Source organism: Jatropha curcas, chromosome 6 (genome assembly GCF_041381405.1).
Source record: "Jatropha curcas cultivar XTBG-Jc1 chromosome 6, XTBG_Jcur_1.0, whole genome shotgun sequence".
Classification (NCBI taxonomy): domain Eukaryota; kingdom Viridiplantae; phylum Streptophyta; class Magnoliopsida; order Malpighiales; family Euphorbiaceae; genus Jatropha; species Jatropha curcas.
Window position 1 is genome coordinate 4,476,719 of NC_143156.1, and position 23,015 is coordinate 4,499,733.

The 23,015-nt window shown below is 33.5% G+C and overlaps 3 protein-coding genes across 16 annotated transcripts; 2 read left to right on the forward strand and 1 right to left on the reverse strand.

Annotated features, from left to right (window-relative positions):
* The first annotated feature begins 716 nt into the window (after positions 1-716).
* HEN4 (RNA-binding KH domain-containing protein) lies at positions 717-12,007 on the forward strand. 11 transcript variants are annotated; one of them, XM_012225984.4, is made up of 8 exons: positions 717-1,518; positions 2,385-2,831; positions 2,928-3,200; positions 3,975-4,409; positions 4,517-4,599; positions 5,843-5,954; positions 10,439-10,558; positions 10,700-12,007. In XM_012225984.4, the coding sequence occupies exons 1-7, from the start codon at positions 895-897 to the stop codon at positions 10,517-10,519; spliced, it is 2,055 nt and encodes a 684-aa protein (XP_012081374.1). In that variant the 5' UTR covers positions 717-894; the 3' UTR covers positions 10,520-10,558; positions 10,700-12,007. The 11 variants fall into 11 exon arrangements, 9 of the variants coding, with proteins under 9 accessions (XP_012081374.1, XP_020537893.1, XP_012081375.1 ...); XM_020682234.3 differs by having other exon boundaries at positions 11,740-12,007; XM_012225985.4 differs by having other exon boundaries at positions 10,452-10,558.
* Positions 11,104-13,783, reverse strand: LOC105641444 (costars family protein). Its single transcript, XM_012225987.3, has 2 exons — positions 13,593-13,783; positions 11,104-11,516 (listed from the first exon to the last, which is right to left on the reverse strand). The coding sequence occupies exons 1-2, from the start codon at positions 13,671-13,673 to the stop codon at positions 11,307-11,309; spliced, it is 291 nt and encodes a 96-aa protein (XP_012081377.1). The 5' UTR covers positions 13,674-13,783; the 3' UTR covers positions 11,104-11,306.
* A 1,889-nt stretch (positions 13,784-15,672) lies between these two features.
* LOC105641445 (GATA transcription factor 28) lies at positions 15,673-21,938 on the forward strand. Of its 4 annotated transcripts, none has more exons than XM_012225989.4 (8): positions 15,673-15,968; positions 16,093-16,415; positions 17,509-17,592; positions 17,709-17,842; positions 19,013-19,135; positions 19,366-19,471; positions 19,557-19,628; positions 21,606-21,938. In XM_012225989.4, the coding sequence occupies exons 2-8, from the start codon at positions 16,113-16,115 to the stop codon at positions 21,699-21,701; spliced, it is 918 nt and encodes a 305-aa protein (XP_012081379.1). In that variant the 5' UTR covers positions 15,673-15,968; positions 16,093-16,112; the 3' UTR covers positions 21,702-21,938. The 4 variants fall into 4 exon arrangements, with proteins under 4 accessions (XP_012081379.1, XP_037491172.1, XP_020537897.1 ...); XM_020682238.3 differs by having other exon boundaries at positions 15,674-15,968; positions 16,153-16,415; XM_037635243.2 differs by having other exon boundaries at positions 15,674-16,415.
* Positions 21,939-23,015: the final 1,077 nt, after the last annotated feature.

Genomic DNA, 23,015 nt, shown 5'->3' on the forward strand with positions numbered 1-23,015 from the left:
TTTATATATATATATATATATATATATATATATATAGTTTAAGGTGAGTATATTATTTTATTTTAATATATTATATAAATAAAAATATTTTTTTGAAATAATATTTAAGAAAAAAATTATTTTTAAATAACTATACATGAAATTACCATAAATAATTGAAAAAAAAAAATCTTATAAATTATGTGAGTTCCATTTACCAATCTTAATATAATATATGGAATTGATGCATAACAGCATGACAGTAATTTAAAAAAAAAAAATATTTTTATTTTAAAAAATAACGACACATCTTTATACATATAGAAATTTTTTTTATTAGTGAGTTTAATTTATGAGTATAAGTTAAAAAAATTGAAGTCAACATTTCATTATTTTTTTATTATTTTAATTTTAATAGTTAATTAAATAGTTATTTTTATTAAATAGTTTATTTTAAAACTGCTGTTTAAATATTTAACAATCAACCTGTAATGTTTAGTATTGCAGCTAACAACACCTATAATACTACGTATAGTCATCAAAGCAAATACGTAAACCTCAAATAAAACTAAACAAAATCAACGGCCACGATTTGACTGTAAACCCACGTGCACTAATTCAACGACGCCGTATTCCTGACGTTCGAAACCGCGATTGCAATCTAATTCGGCCTAAAGAAGTCAACATGATAGGACCAGATTGTCTCGCCTCGCCGACACCAGCGTATTACGTATACACCCCTCGCGCACATTAGCACCATTGGCTCCTATACCCCTTCACCCTCCTTTCTCTGACTCCCCATCTGCTTAACCATAACCTGCGAAGAGCAAGAAGACAAAGAAATCCACCCAAGCACGTAATTTCTATCTAACGTATAAATTTGCTGAGAAAATTTCGTGGAAAGAAAATATTATTATGGGAAGTACCTTTCTTTCTCCTCCATTGAAACGAACAATTCATTATTCTACAATCACTGCCGGTATGCCTGACCCGAACTCTATTAACGGAACCTCCAACAAACGTTCCAAACCTCTTGCTCCTTCTCCTTTGCCTGTCCCACCTGGACACGTGTCTTTCCGCCTCCTCTGCCACGCTTCTCGCATTGGCGGCGTTATCGGTAAGTCTGGTAGTATAATCAAGCAGCTTCAGCAAGACACTGGTGCCAAGATCCGTATTGAGGAGGCTCCGGTTGAGTCACCTGACCGGGTTATTACCGTTATTGCTTCGAGTACTGTTGTTTCGAAAGTGGCAGTTTCGAATGATGGTAGTGGTAGGCAGGAAATTGATGTGTCCAAAGCGCAGGAGGCTTTGGTTAGGGTTTTTGAGAGGATTTTGACTGTGGCGGCGGAGAGTGATGGGATTGGTGTTGCTGGAGGGGTGGTTTCGTGTAGATTGCTGGCGGAGGCTAAGCAGGTTGGGTCGGTTATTGGGAAAGGAGGGAAGATTGTTGAGAAGATAAGGGAGGATTGTGGGGTTAAAATTAGGGTTTTGACTGATAAGTTGCCTGTTTGTGCGGGGTCAACGGAGGAGATGGTTGAGGTAAGAGAATTATGAATTGAAGTTTGTATTTTGAATTTTGGAATGTAGTGTTTTTATGTTAATGGAATTATGTTGCGTACTACTATTACTTTGATAGAATTAGGCTATTCATGGGCTGTAGAATTCAGGTTGTTATTATCTAGGGGATATTTTTAAGCTTTAAAGTTTGTGGTATTCAATCGGTGTTTTGGTTGCATTGCATGGAGTGGCTTTTTTATTGGTGTTTGGGAATTGACATTATGTTCCATTATAGTCAATCAATGACTTGTAATTGTTAAACTAGGTGTTTCTTCTGCTACAAAACGTTGAGCTTGAAGAGCTACGAGAACTTTGCTTGCGTAAAGATTGAATCATTGTGCATTTGGATAAATAGAATTGTGTTTTGGTTATTTGCTTTTCATTTCAATGGTGTAGAATAGATGTTTGTACTTGTATTCTAAACCACTAACTTCTGTGATATTATATATTTATATGTGTTGTAATTTGAGTGTCATGTGCTAGATAGTTAAGCTTGGGTCAGAGTCCAATATCACTTTAACTTTTTTTTCCGGTAGCATTTGTAGTTTGTAGGTCTTGGATTTGTGTGATTGTTTAAATTAATGTTGAAAGTTTCAGACTTTAGATATTGCATTTTGCCCTGCAAAGAAATGCCATTCACATAACACGTTTGTGAAACATGCATGATACTAGGGCTTGAAAATTATGTTATTGGTATTTACTGAAAAGGTTTACATTTGGAGAGTATGTTTACAACCATTGCTTGGTACTTTCTCATGCTGTTTTCATGCTTCATGCTATTGTATTTGCAATTTCATTGGGGAAATTAATTCATTTATTTTCTTCTGACAATGGTTTGATATTTTCAGATTGAGGGAGATGTTTTGGCGGTAAAGAGAGCGCTTGTTGCAGTTTCTCGCTGCCTTCAAGATTGTCAACTACTTGATAAAACAAGGATGATCAGCAGCAAACCTGCTGAAACAGTTCCCCTAGAACCTGTGCCTGAAATACGTGTAGATGTTCATTCACAGTCACAGCGTAGTTTGGTGCTACCTGCTATGCCAAGTAGTACCTTAAGTTATGCTTCAGGGGCTCATCCTTTGTCATTAGAGACTCATCAAGTCCCCTCCCTGGACGTAAAGTTGCCAGAACAAGTAGTTTTTAAAATTCTTTGTTCAAGTGAGAAGGTTGGGGGTGTTATTGGAAAGGGAGGCACCATTATTAAGGCTCTCCAGAATGAAACAGGTGCTTCTATTACTATTGGACCTACTTTGCCTGAATGTGATGAACGTTTGATCACTGTCACTGCAGCAGAGGTTTGGCATTCTGATAATCTCCTTTCATATTTCTATCAGTACTTATGTTAATAGAGTATGGAGTAATGTGTATTGCTTTGGTGTCTTCTCCTTCAGAATCCACAGTCTCGTTACTCAGCAGCACAAAAGACTGTTGTTCTTGTTTTCTCAAGGTCAATAGAGGCTGGCATTGAGAAGGGACTAGATTCAAGCTCAAGTAAGGGACCTGTTACGGCAAGGCTTGTAGTACCATCAAACCAAGTTGGTTGCTTGTTGGGAAAAGGAGGCACTATTGTTTCAGAAATGCGCAAAACAACTGGTACTGGCATAAAAATATTAGGAGGAGACCAGGTCCCAAAGTGTGCGCAAGAGAATGATCAAGTGGTGCAGGTACGATAGAGTCCCTTTTTTTTTTTTTTTTGCCTGTTAGTTAGGTGCAAGCATGCAAAAGATATATATATATATATTTGCAGCGCTGAAGGAAGAATATTATACTGTTCTGTGAGAAAGTTTAACTATCAGTTGACTTAGGGAGGGCTTCAGCGGTTGGTTTTATGTAATTTTAGGCGTGTATTTAATTTTAACAGGCTGACTTGTTAGGAGGCCTTGTTAATGTCTGTTTTCTTTAATACTTACTTTTGGGCGGGGTCGAGTGTTCGGAGTAAATATGGATGATGCGCTGTTTAGATTGATCATAAATTGTGAAAGATTGTGAAAATTATCAACTCATATAAAAATGCATGGAATCATTATAGTTCAGTTTCCTCTCTCTCTTCTTTTGGCTTGTTCCATATGTGGCTGATACGAGTCCATTACAAATTTTGGGCATAGATGGGCCCCAATTATTTCCCAGATACCGTTTTTTCCCACTTGATATTGTAGGACATGGTTGTTTGGATATTCCGTTTTCAGAGCAACTGATGACGGAGCTAGAAACGTGATCTAGTGTTTTATTCATATGACATTGTGTATTAATTGCTATTGGGTTCCTTAATCATATTACAGAACTCGGATATTTCTTTATTTAGTGATAGTTCATCACTCATATGATATTTCATTCAACATTGTTTCATGTGGATAGCTTGTTCGACATTGTTTCATGTGGGTGATTTTTTTTTTTTTTTTTTTTGCCTCTATTTGTTTCTTGATTTGTTTGTTTAACAGATTTCAGGAGAGTTGCCAAATGTGAAGGATGCAATATACCACATAACTGGCAGACTCCGAGATAACCTATTTTCCAGTGTGCTTACTGCTCCTGGAACAAGGAATGCTTCTGTAATAACTGAGACTAGTCCCTATATAAGATTGAGAGAGCCATTGAGGGATACATTTAGGGATCCATTGAGGGAAGCAGGGATGGATCCTTTGAGGGAAGCTGGGAGGGATCTAATAAGAGACACTTTGGGGAATCCGTTGAGGGATCCATTGAGGGGTGCTTTGAAGGAGCATTTTAGGGGTCCGACCCCTCTTAATTTGCACTCATCTGTAGGTTTTTCTCATAATCTAATTAGACACACTGCTTTAACACATAGTATGGATCATCTTGGACTGTCACGTAGTATAAATCGTCCTCCTTCACCAAGGTTGTGGGCATCACAGGTAAAGTCTCTCTCTCCGTGGCCCCTCTGTCACCTACAAAACAAGGAAAAACTGAAGAAATAAGTATTGAACTTCTTATGTTCGTCTACTTTATATGTTGATTGCAGACAGTAGCAGGAGCAAATCCAAGAGGCATCACAGATGTCAACAGAGGACTGTCATCTTTTAAAGGAGGCGTAGAACTTGGCAGGTCAGCGACACATTATTTGGTTCAAAAATATGAGAATAGGCAATGGTAACATTGGGATTGGTTTTATGTCGAAAATGGTAAATTTACTAAAATTGTGGCCAGATGGCATCACAATAATAATATCATAATTAATTAATTGCTATTATAGTTGCGATTGGCCTTTGATTAGTGAAGGGTGGGAAATTTGGTAATGCCGGGGCCTTGACCCCTTTGTTTATGACTCAATTATTAATTCAATTGGCTCTTATATCCATTCAACCAGCTTACTGCTAATGACATTGTATTTGTTATTAACTAAAATAGCTGACTGAATCCAGATAAAACCCCATTAAAACCTAGCCCTATCCACCAGAACTTCTATGTTTATTTATTATCCATTAGATTAAACAATGGGTTGGGGGGGGTGGGGAATAATAAACAAACACATGGATGATATTGAGTACCACAATCAGAACCAGTGGTTGTTAGGCACAAGAAGTATCTGAGTCAACTTTTGATGGTCCACAATCTTCTGGCATAGGTGGGGTTGAATCTAATGTATAATCTCTACGTTGTAGCTACTAACCAGAGAGACAGAAATATCATCCCTCAGCATGATGGACTCTCACTTTTTCTCTTCCAAATTATTTGTTATTATGCTCTCTCTCTCTCTCTCTCTCTCACACACACACACACACACACACAACACACACACACACACACACACACACACACACACACACACAATCTCAGTTTGTCTCTCTGGCAAATTTCTTTTTTTTTTTTTTTTTTTTTTTTTTATACCATTTGTTTCACACAAGTCAAAGTTATACTAATAAAATCAGAGGAACAGTTGTTAGTGATTTCAAATAATGCTTCTGTTACTTGGTTACAAGGTTCATTCTATCAGCTTTTACTGGCGGACATAGGAACATCAATTGATGTTAAAGGTTTATTTGTCATTTTCACAGAATTAGTAATCCCTCTTGATAGCTAATTTATAATGGGTGAATTTGAATGGTAAAGTAATTTTTGCCACCTCTGTGTAGTAGACAGGAAGAATTGAAGAAAGGCTTACAAAAGAAAGAAAATCTTAATTCCTAAAATTTAACGTTTCCACAAAATTTTATGGCGAATTAGCTTAGAAGTCATATCTAGCATTTTGAAAATGCTTGAACCTTCTTTATTAAGTGGTATTTGAAATTGCTGGTCACTTGAATAGTTGAATTCCACAAGGTACTGACCCTCATGTCTGGTTGTGTAGTGGAAGCAAGTCTGCTATCGTGACAAATACAACTGTGGAGATTGTAGTCCCTGAAAATGTTATTGGCTCTGTATATGGAGAGAATGGTAGCAATCTCACTCGTTTGAGACAGGTATGCTTTCTGATTCTGTCTTTTAGTTTTTGCTCTAACTTTGTTGTATCAAACAATATAGTTCAACAAGTTAATCAATATGAATCCATGCATTTAATTGATAGCACATAGCTACTGATAATTATGGTATTAGTAGCCTCTGTTATTTTTTATAGTTACTTATGTTTGCTTGATCTGACATTGACAATCTCAGAAGATGATTAAAGATAGTTTGTAGAAGTTGCTATGTTTTATTCTTTTGAAGGAGATAAGGGATATTGGTCAAGTGAGGGTTGAGCCTTAATAGAATGAGGAACATCTAAAAAAGTTTGTTCTCACTGTTGATTTGCCTCATTCACTTTGTCCTAACTATGCTGGTTAAGAAAAGTGAAATTTTATCTTTAGCAAGCTTGTTTTATGAGATCAAGCTTGTAGTCTTCCTTTTATTAAAAGAACTTCAAGAATCATTTTGATAGCTTGGATATGCATACTATAATAACACCTAAATTAGAAATACAGGCATGATCAACCTATTGACTTGATAATTAATCCTTTTTGCTTATAAATTTTGACATCTAAAGAATTCATATATGAAGTACCAAAAAAAAAAAAAAAAAAAAAAAAAAAAATCAACTTTTGTTGTTCTGTGAAAAGATGAGAATTTGAACTATATTTACCATTAAATAAACTAAACTCGTTTTCCTGCTATCTGTAGCCAAATTTTGAAGCAAAAAGATAAACAACAGTACAATCAGTTTGACAGTCTTGCTAAATCGAAAACCACTAGAACAAATCAACTTCAATCAACCCCAAGTCCAATAAGGCTTCTGTTCTACAATCATTGTACAAAAAAAAAATCCTTATACTTGAAACCAATTAGCAATCCTTCAAAACAACCCCAAAGAACCATTAATCATAGCCTGTGCTTCTTATATATTTGGAAATATATGAAGTCAAATAGAAGTTTAAAAAATGAAAACTTTTGCAGTTCAAATTTTAAATTCTTGTTGAATACCAATAAGGAAGCAGAACTTTGGAACTTTTTTATCTTAGTGGGTAGGATTATACTTTTGTCAAGAAGCATGAAAGTGAAAAGTTAAATTTAGAAACTATCCTTTCACGGATATAATGTGGCATCAGTAATGCCCTTTTTGATATTTAATTATTCCTGGTTCTTCTTTTCAATAATAATTTAGGTTGATCTATTCAAAAACTGTTTCACTCCTTAAGACATTTTACACAGTATAGATATATTTTAAAGTCAACATCAGCTCATCAGCTAGTGTTCCTTAATCAGATTTCAGGCGCCAAGGTTATAGTGCATGAACCTCGTCTAGGAACAAGTGACAGGATTATCGTTATATCTGGGACACCTGATGAAACCCAAGCAGCTCAAAGTCTCCTTCAAGCATTTATCCTCACTGGACAACCATGATAAAATTAAAATGTTCGCTCATGACTTTTTAGTTTAACAAAGAAGACAATTCCTGTTAGTAGCCTGCTTAATTTGGTTTTTTCTATTAACCAAATTCTGTACACTAATTTGTGCCTATATTTAGGCCAACCCTGTCTTATCCAACATTGGCCATTTGGTCCAACTTTTTCATCAATATGTTTCTTAGTGATTGAATGTCTCGGTTTCTGGAACTTGATGGCATTTTCCATAACCATTTTCTATATTCTTACCTTGGTTCTGGTCAAAATACTATTTCCCTAGTTCACCAAATGATTATATAATCTCTGTTCAATTTCGTTAAGCAAACATTTGAATTCAATGAATTTACACATGAAATGAAAGGTAAAGCTTTGACCAACCCGAGGACACAATGTACAAATACTAAAATGAATGTTGCATTCTTGAACAGAACCTGTCAACAATATCGAAACTTGGTTTAATCAATAGTGGAAATGTGCTGAACTTTGTACAGATTGCATAATCAAATGATTGAACATAACAACTCTGTTTCAGCAGCCAGAAAGAGTGCATAAAACAAAGCAACAGAAAAGAAATACATTTGAATATATATGTTGTTGCCATTGCGCAACTTCATAAGATCAAGCTTCTATTTTACTTTGGCTGAAATTGCATCAAAATAAAACCTCGCAGCAATTCATATAGTTTCTAAAGCTGGTAATAACAGAAAAACTCCAAAAAAAAAAAGGGAAGGAAAAATAAAAAAGAGGAAACCTTAATATTTTTCTACTCCCTCCTGGTCTAGAATATGCACTTTTGTTCTCTGTGTTTGTTATATAGTGTAATACTGAGTCCTTGACATAAAATGCTATATAACTTTTACTGAACTTTGTTCTTTTATTGGATGTTCGGCTTTTACTCTAAAACTTGATTGCCTTATCTAGTATGAATGAACAACATAAAATTTTCTTGAATTCATTTGAAATTTCATTTCCATGTTCTATAAAAATGAAAATGTTCATTTCATGATTCAATTTTATTTGATTCAACTAAATTAAATTGTCATTTATAAACAAATTATATACTTCAAGTCATTGATGGCAAACAAGGGTAAGGATAATTACAAGTACCATTATATTTTAAGCATTACAATGTGTTTTCTAACTCTTAACTCAATTTCAATAACCATTCTCATGAATTTTCCTTAAGTATTTATAGAATGTATTTTAAATTAGTATGTGATTAGTACAAAATAGCTAAAGTACTATGTTAAGAATATTATAGAAAAGTTTAAGATATTAGGTTAAATCTTATTAAATGCAACTCATAGATCAATTATCATTGTAATTGTTAAAATTAAGCTGTGACATTTCCTACTTAGTAAGAACTATCCCGTATTTTTAAGTTTTATGTAGAAAATAATAATTTTTGTTGATATTGTAAGGCTTTAAAATAAGTGGTGCAATCTCTTATCATTCGAAAATCCAACACCCTATATGTAATTATCAAAAAATTGGATTGGACTGCATTTCTATAATATGTATAAATCAGAGAATGGAGAGGAGGAACATTAGGGTTGGCAAAAATACTCCTATTAAATTTATGGATTAACAAAAATATCTTTTAAATCTTTTAATTTCATTGGTTAAAAAAGGTTAATTTAATTTGATTGGTTACATTGGTTTCCTATTTAAATTCAAATTCTATTGACTAATAAATAAAATAAAAAATTATTTTAATTTAGGAAGTTGATTGTATAGCAAGAAAATTACATTAAAGATTTTGATAAACGTTAAGAATATAATAAATCAAATACTAGTTTTATGGTGAGCATTGATATTATACATATTATAGATATTAACAAACGTGATATAAAATTATGTTTATCAATAATAAGATCAACTATATATTATCAATCCTAATTTGTAAATTTTGTCCAATCTCAATATTAATTTTTTTTATTACCAAGGATTAATATTTAAATCCAATTAGGAATCCTCATATTTAAATTTAAATTTATTATTAAAAAATATTAAATCACGAGTATGAACAATGAGTATAAATAGCATGCAAAGCACGTTCTTGAAAACTAGTACTCCTTAAGTTTCATCCTGGTTGCTCAAATTTTGAAGTTCTGCAAGCTTCAGAGCTGGGAAAAAAAATGCCACTTAAAACCTTGGAGAAATCAACCCTAACACTTCCAAATCATACGACAGAATGGATGGCATAGCGTCAATAAGTGCAGGATAACAAGCATTACTTAAAATTCTCGAGAATAAAATTGGTTGTTGCTCCTGATGCTGATTGGCATTGGCTTGAGAGGAATTATCACACCAATGATTGGCATAACCAATATTACAATTCTTAACTCTAGTTACTATCAGCCAAGGATTAATAATGATTATTATTATTATTATTACTCTTACGATTTAACTCTTAAGATCAATGTATCATCGTCTCTGCTGAAGGGAAGACAAATTTCACCTCCCTTCTCAAACATAACATGGATATTACAATTTAACTCATGCTGCTGGTATCATTCCAACCAGTATCTTCTTCAACTACGATCCAAGTATGCCCTACGGAATAAAGCAAAATTTCTGCTCAAAAGAAAAGAAAAAAATGCTATAATTGAATTAGGGCTTTCAAAACATTAATATTGTTGAAAAAAAAAAAAAAAAAAAAAAAAAAAAAAAAAAAAAAAAAATCTTTAGGACTAGCGATTTAAAAACAAAACCTCCATTGCTGGATAAGGTAAAAATCTCACTAGAGTCTCTTAGACCATCCTTTCCTAGCTCCAGCTTCTTGCAGTAATGGATATGGTTGTTCACTTGAGATGGATCTACCTGGTTAGCAATCCACTCAGATTTTTTCTTTTCTTGCCTACACAAAGTGTATGTATGCCATCTCTCACATGAACCATACATGTACGATTAGAGTTGAAGTTTGCGAGAACTATCTTTCACTTGCATGGGTATAATACAGTTAAGCCTTCAAGATTTGAAGAAAAGTAGTGCAAGATAGGATAAAAAAAGAAATTACTTAGATTACCGCAGTTAATTTCCTTGATCATCTTCTTAGTGTTGATTAGAAATACAGGACAGGTGAGAATTGGATTTCTCTATCGACATGTCATCACCCAGCTTTCAAGCAATCAATTTCTTGTCAATGATGGAAAGTGACTGTCAAGCGAGCAGAACCTATGATAAATGTGAGTTTTTTCATATAGTCAGTCATTTAGTTCTTTTTTGAAATTATTTTGCTCTTAATATGTCCATACTATATATGATTGTATAGAATTTATGCTTGTTAGTCGTTACTAGCATTTTAATAATCACTTCTTTGTCAAAAGTTGCAATCTTCAAGATGTAGAGACTGACAAAAGTCACCAAGCAATGAGCAACAACTAAACAAGCCAAGGGAGATTCTTTTGGTAACTTGGTTTTTTAGTTTCCCAGGTAGACATTGTCAATGACATATTGTGGATTCTACATAACCCATTAATGGAAATTTACTTCGAAGCATAAGCAAAAGCAGAAACGGCAATAAATGCAATAATAGTTCAGCTAACTAAAGATTTTGTCAATTACGAACTATTAAAGGAACTTAGACGTTGTGAATGACAATCGTGAATGGGAGCCACCTTATGTAGAATTCCCAAACTATAAGGTAAACGAGATCTTTTATAGCATTTGAGCTGGTCTTTTTCAAAATGCTGGAATGAAAATAGAAACAAAAGAAAATAGTTGCCAGAAGTAAAAGAAAGGAAGAAATTAGATGCCATTGACCAAGAACTTTGATACCTTATCGTTGCTCTATGTTCAAGCATAAACTCAACAAAGGAAACCAAAATACAACTTAAAGAAAGTTTCTTGTTGCACAACGTTAATGTATATATTATCACTAACTGCAATTGATGGAAGAAACAAGTTCTGATTGGGTTAAAACCCAAACTCTTTTTAATTCTTCATAGCTGAGGTAGCTGCTGTGGCAGTTGCTGGCTGAGATGTTGGCTTGAGAGTGATTTCCACATTGTCATGCACTCCCTGTAATAGTAGCTCACCATCATATGTTACAATTTTGCGCTTCTTTGCTGCTCTTAGTGTTCCAACTAGTGCTTCAAATATGTTTGCACATCTATCATCATTGAATAATACACCAAAGGTCACCTATAAAATAGAAAACTAAAAATGAGACATTATTTGATCTCAACTATCAAAAAAGAAAACAACAATGGCGTAGGAAGTATTGGATTTATTAGAAAGGGGTAAATGTTCTTCCCTTTCATGTGTTGTGATGTGTGAAATGGTGATTCCATTCTCCAAAGTACACACTTTCATAACCTTTTATGGTGTCAAGAGACAGGATGCTTTGATGAGTATCTGTTTGCAGTTATAGCAAGAACGAAGATTTGAGATGTACCGATTGTGAAGACACCCAAGACTGAAGTATGCATCTAGTTTGTCTTTTGCAAATGGTGATGACAAATACAAATTAAGGAGGTTAAGAGCCTGTGTTTCTCATATTATATGTAGCTTTATTTTAAGCAGTTTTACGTTGATAATATTGTTGATTCCCCCTCTTGTAAGTGATGAACTTCTCTGAATAGGTTTGCTAATATTTTTTACTGATGTATTTTTACGTTGTCCACTTCTACTGATATTTTTTTAACCCAAAACAAAATGGAAAATAGAATTCACCAAATGATACAAGATAAACTAATATGTTGAAGTTAAATATTTATACTACCCTATCAAAGATGAAATGGGATATGATATAAAGCAAAGAGCGAAGTTAATTTCTTGACCAATTACAATGCAAAAAATATGTCGTTACATTAAGAATAAGTTTTTCTTTTTTCTTTTTTTTCTTAAATTATTCTTCTGTGAGACGAGGAAACTAGGAGTTTAAAGTTCAAAGTGTAAGCATTATAAAGTTGGTCCGCATGTACAAAACTTATATATTCAAGAGTGGGGATTATTTTCATTACTACAACTGCTACTACCTTTTGCATTGCTATTATTATTATAATCATAGAAGTTATATATGATGACTATCTAGATATGGCTTAGTGGCCACCACCTTCCAAAGGTACATGGTTTTGTATAGTATTTCATGGAAATATAAAATAAAAATAAAGTTCAAAATCTGATATGAATTTTGCCCAGTACAGGCAATCAACAAGCAAAATGCCAATCCAAGTCTAAAAAGGGTTCGAAGACTTGATCATTGGATATCCAGCCATATATGATGTTTCAGTTCAATTGCTATTGAGAGTCTCAACCATGTTTTTGCAAAACCAATGGTATTTTTTTAACTTTTTTTCTAGCCATGATTCATCAAAAGCAATCAAAGTAATTGTTTTTAGTACAATTTTTAAAAGTAGCTCAGAGCTCCTTCATTGGCTGAAAGGGCCAAATGAAAGGATAACTAATCATCACCAAAATTCAAAGAGGTCTCTTTTTTTAATTTATTCATGAACTGCCAATCAAACTGTGGCATTTTGTATTGTGTTATTATCGAAGACAAACTGTCAACAAGTGAAGCAATATGTAAACTGCCTCTTTTTCAAAAGCATCCTAGGTTTTCCCTAAAAAAAGATCGGAGAACTTTGGTTTGGTAGCTTCATTGCTAATTCCTATAATGGATAATTGATCTTTGTAAGTTTGACTTAGAAGGAAAAAAGATAAGAAAAAGAAACTATTTTCAAGATAAACGTATAGGCAATATTTGGATTAAGCATTTTTAAATCTATTTGAATTTGTCAAAACTTTATTGCTTCTAATATGGCAAACCATATGAATCAATGAACATTACACTAAATAGATGCAGAAAATAGATAAATGGGAAAATACCATATAAAAGAAAATGAAAATAGAAATACAAGTATTGACCAGTAATGTGTAGATCCCCGCATAAATCCAAAAGTTCTGAATTCAAAATTTCATGAAAATTCAAAAGCTTATGTTTTCCCAAATCAAACCTGGAGTTCGGCAACTACTGAACATACGCAGAGGAAAACACAGAAAAACGAAAAGAAATCCATAAGAAAAAGAACAGCAATCTAGATCCAGTTTTTATAGATACCCCAAAATCAATGAATAATAGATCCACCATTTATTGATTTCCCAGTAAATCTAAACCCAGATTACCAAAAGTCTCAAATGCCATGGATATTCATTCAATTCAAGTGATATCTATATCACATATTGTAGAAATTAAAAAGAAAAATAAAAGAAATTTACCTTATAGGAACCATCAGGTTGGATCTTGCCAAGTCTTTCGATCTCTTCTTTGAGCCTCTCGACCTCTTCTTCTACGTTCATGGTTTGGTTTCCTTTCTTCAACAAAGTATCTTTCTCTCAATTATTTTCTTATCCTAGCTTTGCGGTCTGTCTTACGGTTCTTTATATCAAACTTTCCATAGTTCTCCCACGTTTTTGTTAGCGTTTTGTAATTAATACTTTCCTTTTCCGATGTTAAAGAAAACTGGATATAATTTTCTTATTTTTTTACTACAAATAGTATGTTTTTGTACACTAAAAATGAACTAATTATTTTGGTAATTTTATTTACACAATTGATTTCATATATTAAACATTAAACGTTAAACATATTATTAATACTATAAACTAGTCATATAGCAGCACATTATGCAGGTTAATGCTTTCAAAATGCCCCCATTTTGAATCCTCAAGTTAAATTAACAAAGGTCACTTGATAGATATGCCCTTCTGCTGGCTAGCTAAATTACATGAACGAAAAAGTAAGTAATAACCAATTAGTTAGCTAGTTTGCTACTTTTATATGTCCTTGATGGATATAGTATTTAGTCGATGTGGGATTAACAGAAGACATTTTTATATGTTAGATCTTTAATTTAGTATATCGAAGTTTTCTAAAGTTTGATCTTAGTTTCAAGAAAATCAAAAAGTCAGATTAAAAATCGAATTGATTTAAAAAATGCTTGTAAATACTTATCAAATTGACTAAATCTAGCCAGCTTGGTCAAATTTTAATTTGATTTAAAAAATTTGATTTTAGTTTACTAACTTTAGTTCAGTTTGATAATAGCTCCTAAGGCAGTATTTAGTGTTTTTATTATGGTCAAATACCTCTATTATTTACATTGTTTTTTATAGCATTGTTTATATTAATGTTTAGATATTAAGAGAATGGATCATGAGAATGGCCTGAGTGACAAAGCTTCAATGACCAGAACTCGGGTCCTGTGCCAGCGAAGTGGAAAGGGATTTTGCATAAGTGGTAAAGACTCGAGTTCATCTTTTTGCGATAGAAAGCTTATAGGAGCTCGTTTCTTTTGCAACGGCTATAAAGCTACCAATGGAAAGATGAATGAGTTGACGGAGTACTGATCTCCACGGGATTCTGACGGCCATGGCACTCACTGCATCCATACCCGCTAGCCTTTACGTATTATCAGCCTTGGCTACGCCAAAGGTATCACAGCAGGAATGGCTCCTTGGATTGAACGCGTTCTTGTTCTCCCTTTCGCGTGCTTCAGATTTGAGAAGAATTTGAGAAGCAGGTGTTTTAAAGAACCTGCCCCTCTTTTGCTCCTCAATTAGGTTAGGGTAGAATTTTGGGGAAAAACATCGTTAGAGCGATAATAAATAGGGGTTAACCGGGTAATTTTATTATTTTTGCCATGTGGGACAACCTATGTGGATTATATACATAACCGGACACATAGATATACGCGGTTCTCATTTAATTCCATTAGATATTTAATTGTCCATATTATCAGAAGACATCAAATTGAAAAAAATATATAATATTTAATTATCATAATTTTTCGTTCAGACACTAAAATATAAAAAAAAAAAAGTCAAATTCAGAAAAAAAAAAAAAAAACATTATCCCATTAATATAGTACTATGAACCAATGCTTAAAAGATATTATTGTTTGTACTAAATTAAATATACCACCATCTCATACCAATTATAAGTTGGAAATAGCATTGATATCTTTTAGGATGGCCTCTTGAAAAATCATAGATATTCCACAAAGCCACAGCAAAAATTTATATAAAAAGCAAAAGGCCAAAATTATATTTAGCTTTATTTTTTTATACCCAATCATCTCCTGCCATGTGTCATATCAACGCAACCTCCGTGAGCCACCCGATTTTCACCGGTAATTTTATCACTTCCACACGCTTTGAACCGTGTCGCCAGAAATTACGCCACTCTTGTCCCCTGTCCTAATGGCCACTAACCCAGTGGCATAAACCGTAAATAATATCCATTTATGGTGGCAATCTTCTAATCCTCATCGTCCTCCTTTTTCATCGCCGCTTCTTCCCCATCTTCTTTCATTTGACCAACATAGAAACCCTTGTTCCTGTTTCCCAAATTTAGGGCTCTCTCTGTCTCATTTCGTTAATCTTTTCACGTTTTTTACACTAAAAAAAAAAAAGAAGAAATTGTTTTCTGTTTTGTTTTATTTTATTTTAGCATATATCATTAATTCAATAGTGATATCTTTTAATTTTTTTTATATTGGGTTTGCTTAATTTTTCAGGTTCATTTTCTATTGCCTTTTCTTTTCTGGGTTCTTGTTTTGGTTAAGAATTTTCGGATACAGAAATATTTTAAAGGTTTGTTCTTTTTCTATTCTGTAAGAAGATCCTAATTCCTTCGTTTTGGGTTCTCTTAAATTCTCTTTTTAGGGCAAATTTGTTGAGCTTTTGATATTGGGGTTCTGTTGTTCCATGTCAATAGACCTTTGAATATAATGAAACATGCCAAATTCAAATAGACAAGCATCGATGTACACTGCAGAACATATGGAGATACATGGCCAATTGGAAGAAGACGACGAAGATATGGCTGGAGGTGGGGAGGAGTCCATAGACAACCCTAATATCCACTATGAAAATGGTGCTGGAAATGGTGGTGGTATGGAAGATGTTCCTCCCTCTGGTATTCGAGTTACTGGTGCACAAGATTATCCTTCAATGCTTGGACATAGTAGCCATGTTGACCAGCTCACTCTGTCTTTCCAGGGTGAGGTTTATGTTTTTGATGCTGTTTCCCCAGATAAGGCAAGTATATTGCTGCTTGTTGAATTTTGCTTTCTTTTTGTTGCTGGTTTGGCTGAGAAGTACTAGATTTTGCTTCTGGTTTTAGTTGATTTTGTGAATTCTGCTGTTTTTTGTGGTTCCATGTTGGTTCAGTCGGTTGACGCTTGGTTAAATTTTTATGGTGTTTTGTATGCATGCATGGTCTGCTACTTTAGGTTCACAAAGTTTTTTTGTTAGTGTGGTTAATCCTGCAATAGTGCAATGTTTCTATTTATTAGTTGCTGGTAAATGGTAAGAGCTTCATTTAGTTTTGTTGTTGAGTCTAATTATGTTTCCATTCGTTGATACTTGCTTAGTGAAAAAAAAAAAAAAAAAGGTTGGCTTATGAATTTTAGGCTTGGGTTGAATTACCTCGACAAAAACTGGTTTCTCTGATTATGTTATTTTAGGTGGGTGTATCCTATTTCCAAGACATGGGTTTTGGCTTCCACTTTGTACTCGGCATGTAATTTTTCATCTGAAAGGATTTGACTATTCTTTCATCTTTCTGATTTCTTTTTTCTCATGTTATATTTTGTTTTTTGATGGGTTTTCCTGAAAATTTATAATTTTTCCACCTAGGATTTTGTTCAAGATCCGAAATAGGCTTTGTTCTGCAACTTGTCATATTTCAATAATCCTTAATACATAAAATTGAGTACTATGATCAAATAAATATTTTTTGGTTCCTTATTCAAACTATTCATACATCTTTTGCTTCATGCTTAGGTACTGGCCAATTTGTTGAGTTTTAGTGTTAGGGTTTAGAATATCTGTTGGAAAAAAAAAAGTTCATGTTCAGTTGGCTACTTCTGAATTGATGTTAGTTTTGGTTTAGGTGTTTTGGATGAACCAAATTGAGCCATGTCATAATATTTGATTTTATGAAGATGTCACATGTGTTTTGGATGTTTAAATATGTGATATGGCATTTCAGTTTAAGATTGTAGAATTTGAGTATTGTTTTTTCAGTTAATCTTTCCAATAGTTGAATCGTTTTGATTTCAGTAGTTTCATCATTTTGAGGGAATTGCATAATTAACTAGAAGTAGTTTGTGCTCGTTGGCTTTAACAGGTGCAGGCAGTACTGTTACTTCTAGGTGGATATGAAATCCCTTCTGGCATTCCTGCCACAGGGGCAGTACCTCTTAACCCTAGGGTATTTAGTAATTCTATTTATGCAAGTTCTCTTGCATCACCTTTTTTTTTTTTTTTTTTTTTTTTTTTGTGAAGTGACATTGCTATTTTTGTTACATGCTAATACATGTCTCCTAGGGTCCAAGTGACTTATCGGGAAGGTCAATTCAACCTCAGAGAGCAGCTTCGTTACGGCGGTTCAGGGAGAAGAGAAAGGAGCGTTGTTTTGATAAGAAAATACGCTACAGTGTCCGGAAAGAAGTTGCTCTTAGGTATTCTATTAATTCATTTATGTTCTTATGGCCTTCCATAGGGATGTTAGAGGCTTGCTTGTTCTGACCATAGTCTGTGATTCATAGAAGTTGAAATGACCTTGTCCAATTGATATAACAAGCTTCAACTTTGTGCTACTATTCTTTATTCAATATATTTTATATACAGGCTTCAATTTTCTTGTTACCATTAGGCCTTTCATGCTCTTTTCATCCTTTCCCTTTAAGAGAAAAACTTATAATGGAAGTTTATAACAGATGATTAGTATTTCAGGTTTTGTATCATCCTTTTTGAAAGTCTTTTATTATTTTAGATATATGCATCTAGGAAGCATCATTTGCATACAGCAGAAAAGGATTTGGAAGGCTTGGTTGAATAATTATTGTCCTTCTTAAAAAATATTCTATCACTTTTCCTCCACAAAGCCCAGAAGAAAAAGGAAATAGTAAGTGGGCCGCAAATTGGTTTTTCTCTTACTTGTTTACAAATATATGCCTCTCGAAGCCTGCAATTTGACTTTGCTGCTTTTTATATAAATCCAATTATAATTATACTAGAATTGGCAACCTTCTTACTCCTTTTGCCTTTTGCTGTAATACTTGTTTCAAACACAATTTGTCATAGCCTTTTGAAGACATGAATGATAATATAACTATTCTACTTTTCTGAATGTAACATGCCAACAAATATTATTGAATTTGATTCATTTAAGCCATATATCAAGAGTCCTAACCATGTTAACCTTGAGGTTTTTAAGCTGTGAAGGAGCTGCAATATTTGGTCCCTTAGTAAGAATGCCACCTCTGATTTTTATGCTTCTATTTGCTAGAAGGCAAGTCTTATGTGCAAGAAATTGCTAAAAGTTTTATATGTTTTCTGCTGAGTATGGCTCTGGAGTCTCATCTTTCCCCCCTCTCTTTTTCATAACAATTTTGGAGCATATACTTCTTCTCATGGAATTTTTTTAGAACTATTTTCCTGAAAGGTTCATATCTAGAATACCTGGAATGGTGTACCAGTAATGAATACGACATATTAGCTTGAAGATACAAATCAAAGCTCCCATTTTCCCTTAGTTTCTGACTCCTTTATCTATTAATCTAAAGTGCTTCTTCCAAATGCTTGTCATTTTGGCCCTCTTATTATATGTTCTGTGTGGCTCTTGGCAGGATGCAGCGTAAGAAAGGACAATTTACTTCAGCAAAGGCTAATTCTGATGAAGCAGGCTCAGCGTCTTCTGGCTGGAGTGCAACACAGGGTTCTGGACTAGATGAGAGCATGCTGGAAACATTGTGAGTTTCAATTTGTTGCTCAAACCTGTGAACATGTTTCCAGTTCCCCTCTGTTTATTACCATCTGCTAAAGATGATATGGTACTAGTTTGCACTTCCCTTGAACTGGTGTTAGTTCATACTTGAAGATGTTAATTGCAAGCTTGTACCGCAAAATTGTGTGTTCTATCATTTCAACTGAATGGTGATATCCTTTCTTCTTATAAGACGTATTATGATGCATTATGCAGATGTACTCATTGTGGAACCAGCTCAAAGTCAACTCCAATGATGCGACGTGGACCAGCTGGTCCAAGAACCCTTTGCAATGCATGTGGGCTCAAGTGGGCCAACAAAGTAGGCATATGAGTGATTTCTGTTCTAACAAAATAATTAGCAGAACATATTTCATTGTCTCATTAAAAAGGATTGAGTGTTGCAGGGAATCTTGAGAGACCTTTCAAAGGTGGCGAACATGGCAGGTCAAGGTCCTCCTGCAAAGCCAACTGAACAGGTGCATACCTTGTATTTTATATCCCTTTCTTGTATTGCTCATATGAAGGTAGACATTTAAGATTGCAAGATTCATTTCCTATTATTATATTATTGTTTAGAAGCTAGATGGAAGATGCAAGTGCAAAACGAACTTGTTTGCAATAAGGCAACAAACTAGCATACCTCCTCTAAACCAATAATATTATTGGACCTCTCTCATCTCACTAACCTCCTAACTATTCCACTTGTCTGAACAATATTTAGCAGATTCTTTGTGAAACCTTCCCTCTCTGATCCTCTTTTACATGTTCTTAATTTCATTCCATTTTCTGCATTGTCTTTTCTCTTCTCTTTAAATATAAATGTCAATATTCTATTCACACAACATGATGTGCTTTTTGTGATTGACAACCCAACAATCCTAGAATCAATCGACCGGCCAAATGGCCAGCAACAGAGTGATATGTGGAGTCCATTAACACTCATGTCAATATCCTAGTAATGTTTGTTGCTTTCCATTTTCCCCTTCACCCACACCTACCAAAGTTCATGGATGGTTGCCAACACATGGGGTATAGTTTTATCCCAATATTAGGACTGCTTAGAACATAATATTGGTTTCATTTTTTTCCACTTCCATTAAAAACGGAAATGAAGTTTAAGTTTTGTAAATAGGGAACTTGGATTGAAATAGACAAAGAAGGCTTTTGAGAGAGAAAAATGAAGTTCAAAATTAGAATAGGATTTGACTGTCATGTACTCTCTGTAAGGTGTAGAATGTTGTACCACCCGTGTGCTGATGTAATCATGGAGACTGATCAGAGACGTGATTGCTCAAGTGAGTTGGTGTGGTGGTAGGGTGGGGGCTTCAGAAAGATTTGATTTGCTTTGCGGGTCAGTTATGTGTGTTGATGGTCATGGATAAGCAGCAGGCCATCTATGATTTTTCATCAGGTGAGGGTGTTAAGCTTAGGGGTTAGGTTTGGGATTTTGCAATCATGTGTTTCATATCTCATGTGATCATGTGCATGAATGGTAATGAATGTTGCTTGTTATTGTAACGACTCAAAGAATGGGATTATTCTTCGTTTGCGGGTCAGTTATGTGGGTTGATGGTCATGGATAAGCCGCAGGCCATCTATGATTTTTCATCAGGTAAGGGTGTTAAGCTTAGGGCTTAGGTTTGGGATTTTGCAATCATGTGTTTCATATCGCATGTGATCATGTGCATTTAATGATAATGAATGTTGCTTGTTATTGTAACGACTCAAAGAATGTGATCTTTCTTCGTTACAAGGTAAAAAGCTTAATATTCTGCTAATATAATTATTAGTATTATTATTTGGGTAAATTGCTAAAACCCCCACTTGAGGTTTAGTGAAACATACTGTTCAATCCCTGCTGCTTTAAAAAGTTTGCCACTCTTGTTCATGAGATTTGCTTCAGACAACACTTTAGTAAAACATACTGTTCAACATTTTTTTCCCCTAATCTATGGTGGTTCTGGGTTGTGACACTGAAAGGATGAGACTTGGCTGCTGCAATCGGTTAGACCCATTGCAGATCAACTCAACAGCACAACAGTAAAGAAAGAAAGGAACTCCTGAAGCCTAATGGTAGAGAGAGAAGAGAGACAGACACATGTACAGTGAAGAAAGAGAAGAAAGAAAATTAGGTTTGAGTAGATATGACCGTATGAGATACTTCTTATATGGACATTTAAGTCATTTCTTTTGTTTTAGCATATCCTGTTAAAGAGATGTTCATAAAGGGATTACAGTAGCTAATTTTTTAAAGAGGAGGAACCGAAGTGTTTATTTGACTAAACCTCAAAGGGAGAGTTTTAACAACTTACCATTATTTTTTCTTCTCTTTCTTTTCCCCCTATTTATAGGGAAGATAATGTGCCATCTTAAATTTAAGTGGCATATAATTTCAGTCGAACCTTTTTTCTTTGTTGCTTAGTTGCTAACATATGCTGTATCCTCCCTTTCAGAGTGAAGGTGAAGCGAACGACTCGGATGCTGTAACTTTGCCAGCAGATATAGTCTCTTCTAATGGCGATAATTCAGCTTTGACTGCGGAAACATGAATTGGTAGTGTCATCGTTTGCAGCCCTTCTTGTGAAATGGATAGTTGCTTCTTCTTCCTTTTCTTGCAGTTGAAGTGCAATTCAGACATTAGAAAACAGATTCATAGCATGTGTAATCTCTCTCTGGTTTCCTTCAACCAACTGTACATAGAATTTTAGTGCCTCTTGTTATATACATCAAATTGTCTCAAAACATAAGAATCTTCAAATGTCATATAATCTTTGTTTCTCATCCAATTGCTAGAGCTTAAAACAGGCAGTTAAAGGTTTTTTTTATGTTTCTTGTGCTTGCATCTTATATTTCTTTTTCCAATTTTTTATATATGTTGGAATTTAGAATAATGTTAAAACAATAACTAATTTAAAAATAAATTGATTTCAAAAATCTAAATACTTTATTAAAATTCAAAAAATAATTCAGTCTCAAAAAAAAAAAAAAAAAAAAAAAGTCAAAAAGTAATTGATTATCTAAAAACGTTTTGGATGACGAACTCTCTTTTTACATAGGTATACATACATACACGCAAGAGGCGTGTGTAAGCATATCCATAGTTGATTTTTAATAATTTAAATAAGTCATCTCCACGAAATACGGAATTTTATTATTGTTCCAAAAATATTAATAATATTATTAGTTTGTATAATAATTGAAAAAACAATATGAAAAATATTAAAGGCATTATCATTCTATTAATAATATCATTAATTTATTAATTATAAAAAAATAAATATTTGATTATTTGAAAGAATATGAATGATATTACTCTTACTGTCATAAAAATAGACCTAATTTAAATTTTTTATAGATTAAAAAATTAACTGTAATTTTTATTTAATCTTTTTCTAATATACCCTTACTATTTTTTTCCCTAAACTAAAAAATATGAAATATCAATATTTATATTAATCATGTATCTTAATTTTTTTTTATTAACAGTAATATTTTTTTTTTTTTTTTTTGTGTAAAAGAGAGGTTCTAAAAACATGTATCTATTTATATTAACTAATAGTGTTTCAACGTGTATACATTTATATAATGAATATTACATACTAAAAATATCTCATGTATTTTATAAATTTTATTTACAAAATTAATTATGCGAAATCTGAAATCACCGCTCTCAGAAGTCATTTGTGTAAATACTATTCCCAACAGAAATTTCATAATTTGAAATCTACTTATACCATCTGATGTTACACTTTATCCCAATAAGCCATATAAAAATTTTAAAAAAAGAAAATCAGATATGAAAATTTTTATAGGTCCAAAGATTTTCTTTCCAAAATTAAGCCCCGGCTTTTATTATTATACTT

Coding starts and splice junctions, on each gene's coding strand:
- HEN4 (XM_012225982.4), top strand. CDS start 895: ATGGGAAGTACCTTTCTTTCTCCTCCATTGAAACGAACAATTCATTAT. Junction 2,832..2,927: donor TCACTGTCACTGCAGCAGAG/GTTTGGCATTCT, acceptor CTTCTCCTTCAG/AATCCACAGTCTCGTTACTC. Junction 4,600..5,842: donor GGAGGCGTAGAACTTGGCAG/GTCAGCGACACA, acceptor CTGGTTGTGTAG/TGGAAGCAAGTCTGCTATCG.
- LOC105641444 (XM_012225987.3), bottom strand. CDS start 13,673: ATGAACGTAGAAGAAGAGGTCGAGAGGCTCAAAGAAGAGATCGAAAGA. Junction 11,517..13,592: donor AACCTGATGGTTCCTATAAG/GTAAATTTCTTT, acceptor TCTATTTTATAG/GTGACCTTTGGTGTATTATT.
- LOC105641445 (XM_012225989.4), top strand. CDS start 16,113: ATGCCAAATTCAAATAGACAAGCATCGATGTACACTGCAGAACATATG. Junction 16,416..17,508: donor ATGCTGTTTCCCCAGATAAG/GCAAGTATATTG, acceptor TGGCTTTAACAG/GTGCAGGCAGTACTGTTACT. Junction 17,843..19,012: donor CGGAAAGAAGTTGCTCTTAG/GTATTCTATTAA, acceptor GGCTCTTGGCAG/GATGCAGCGTAAGAAAGGAC.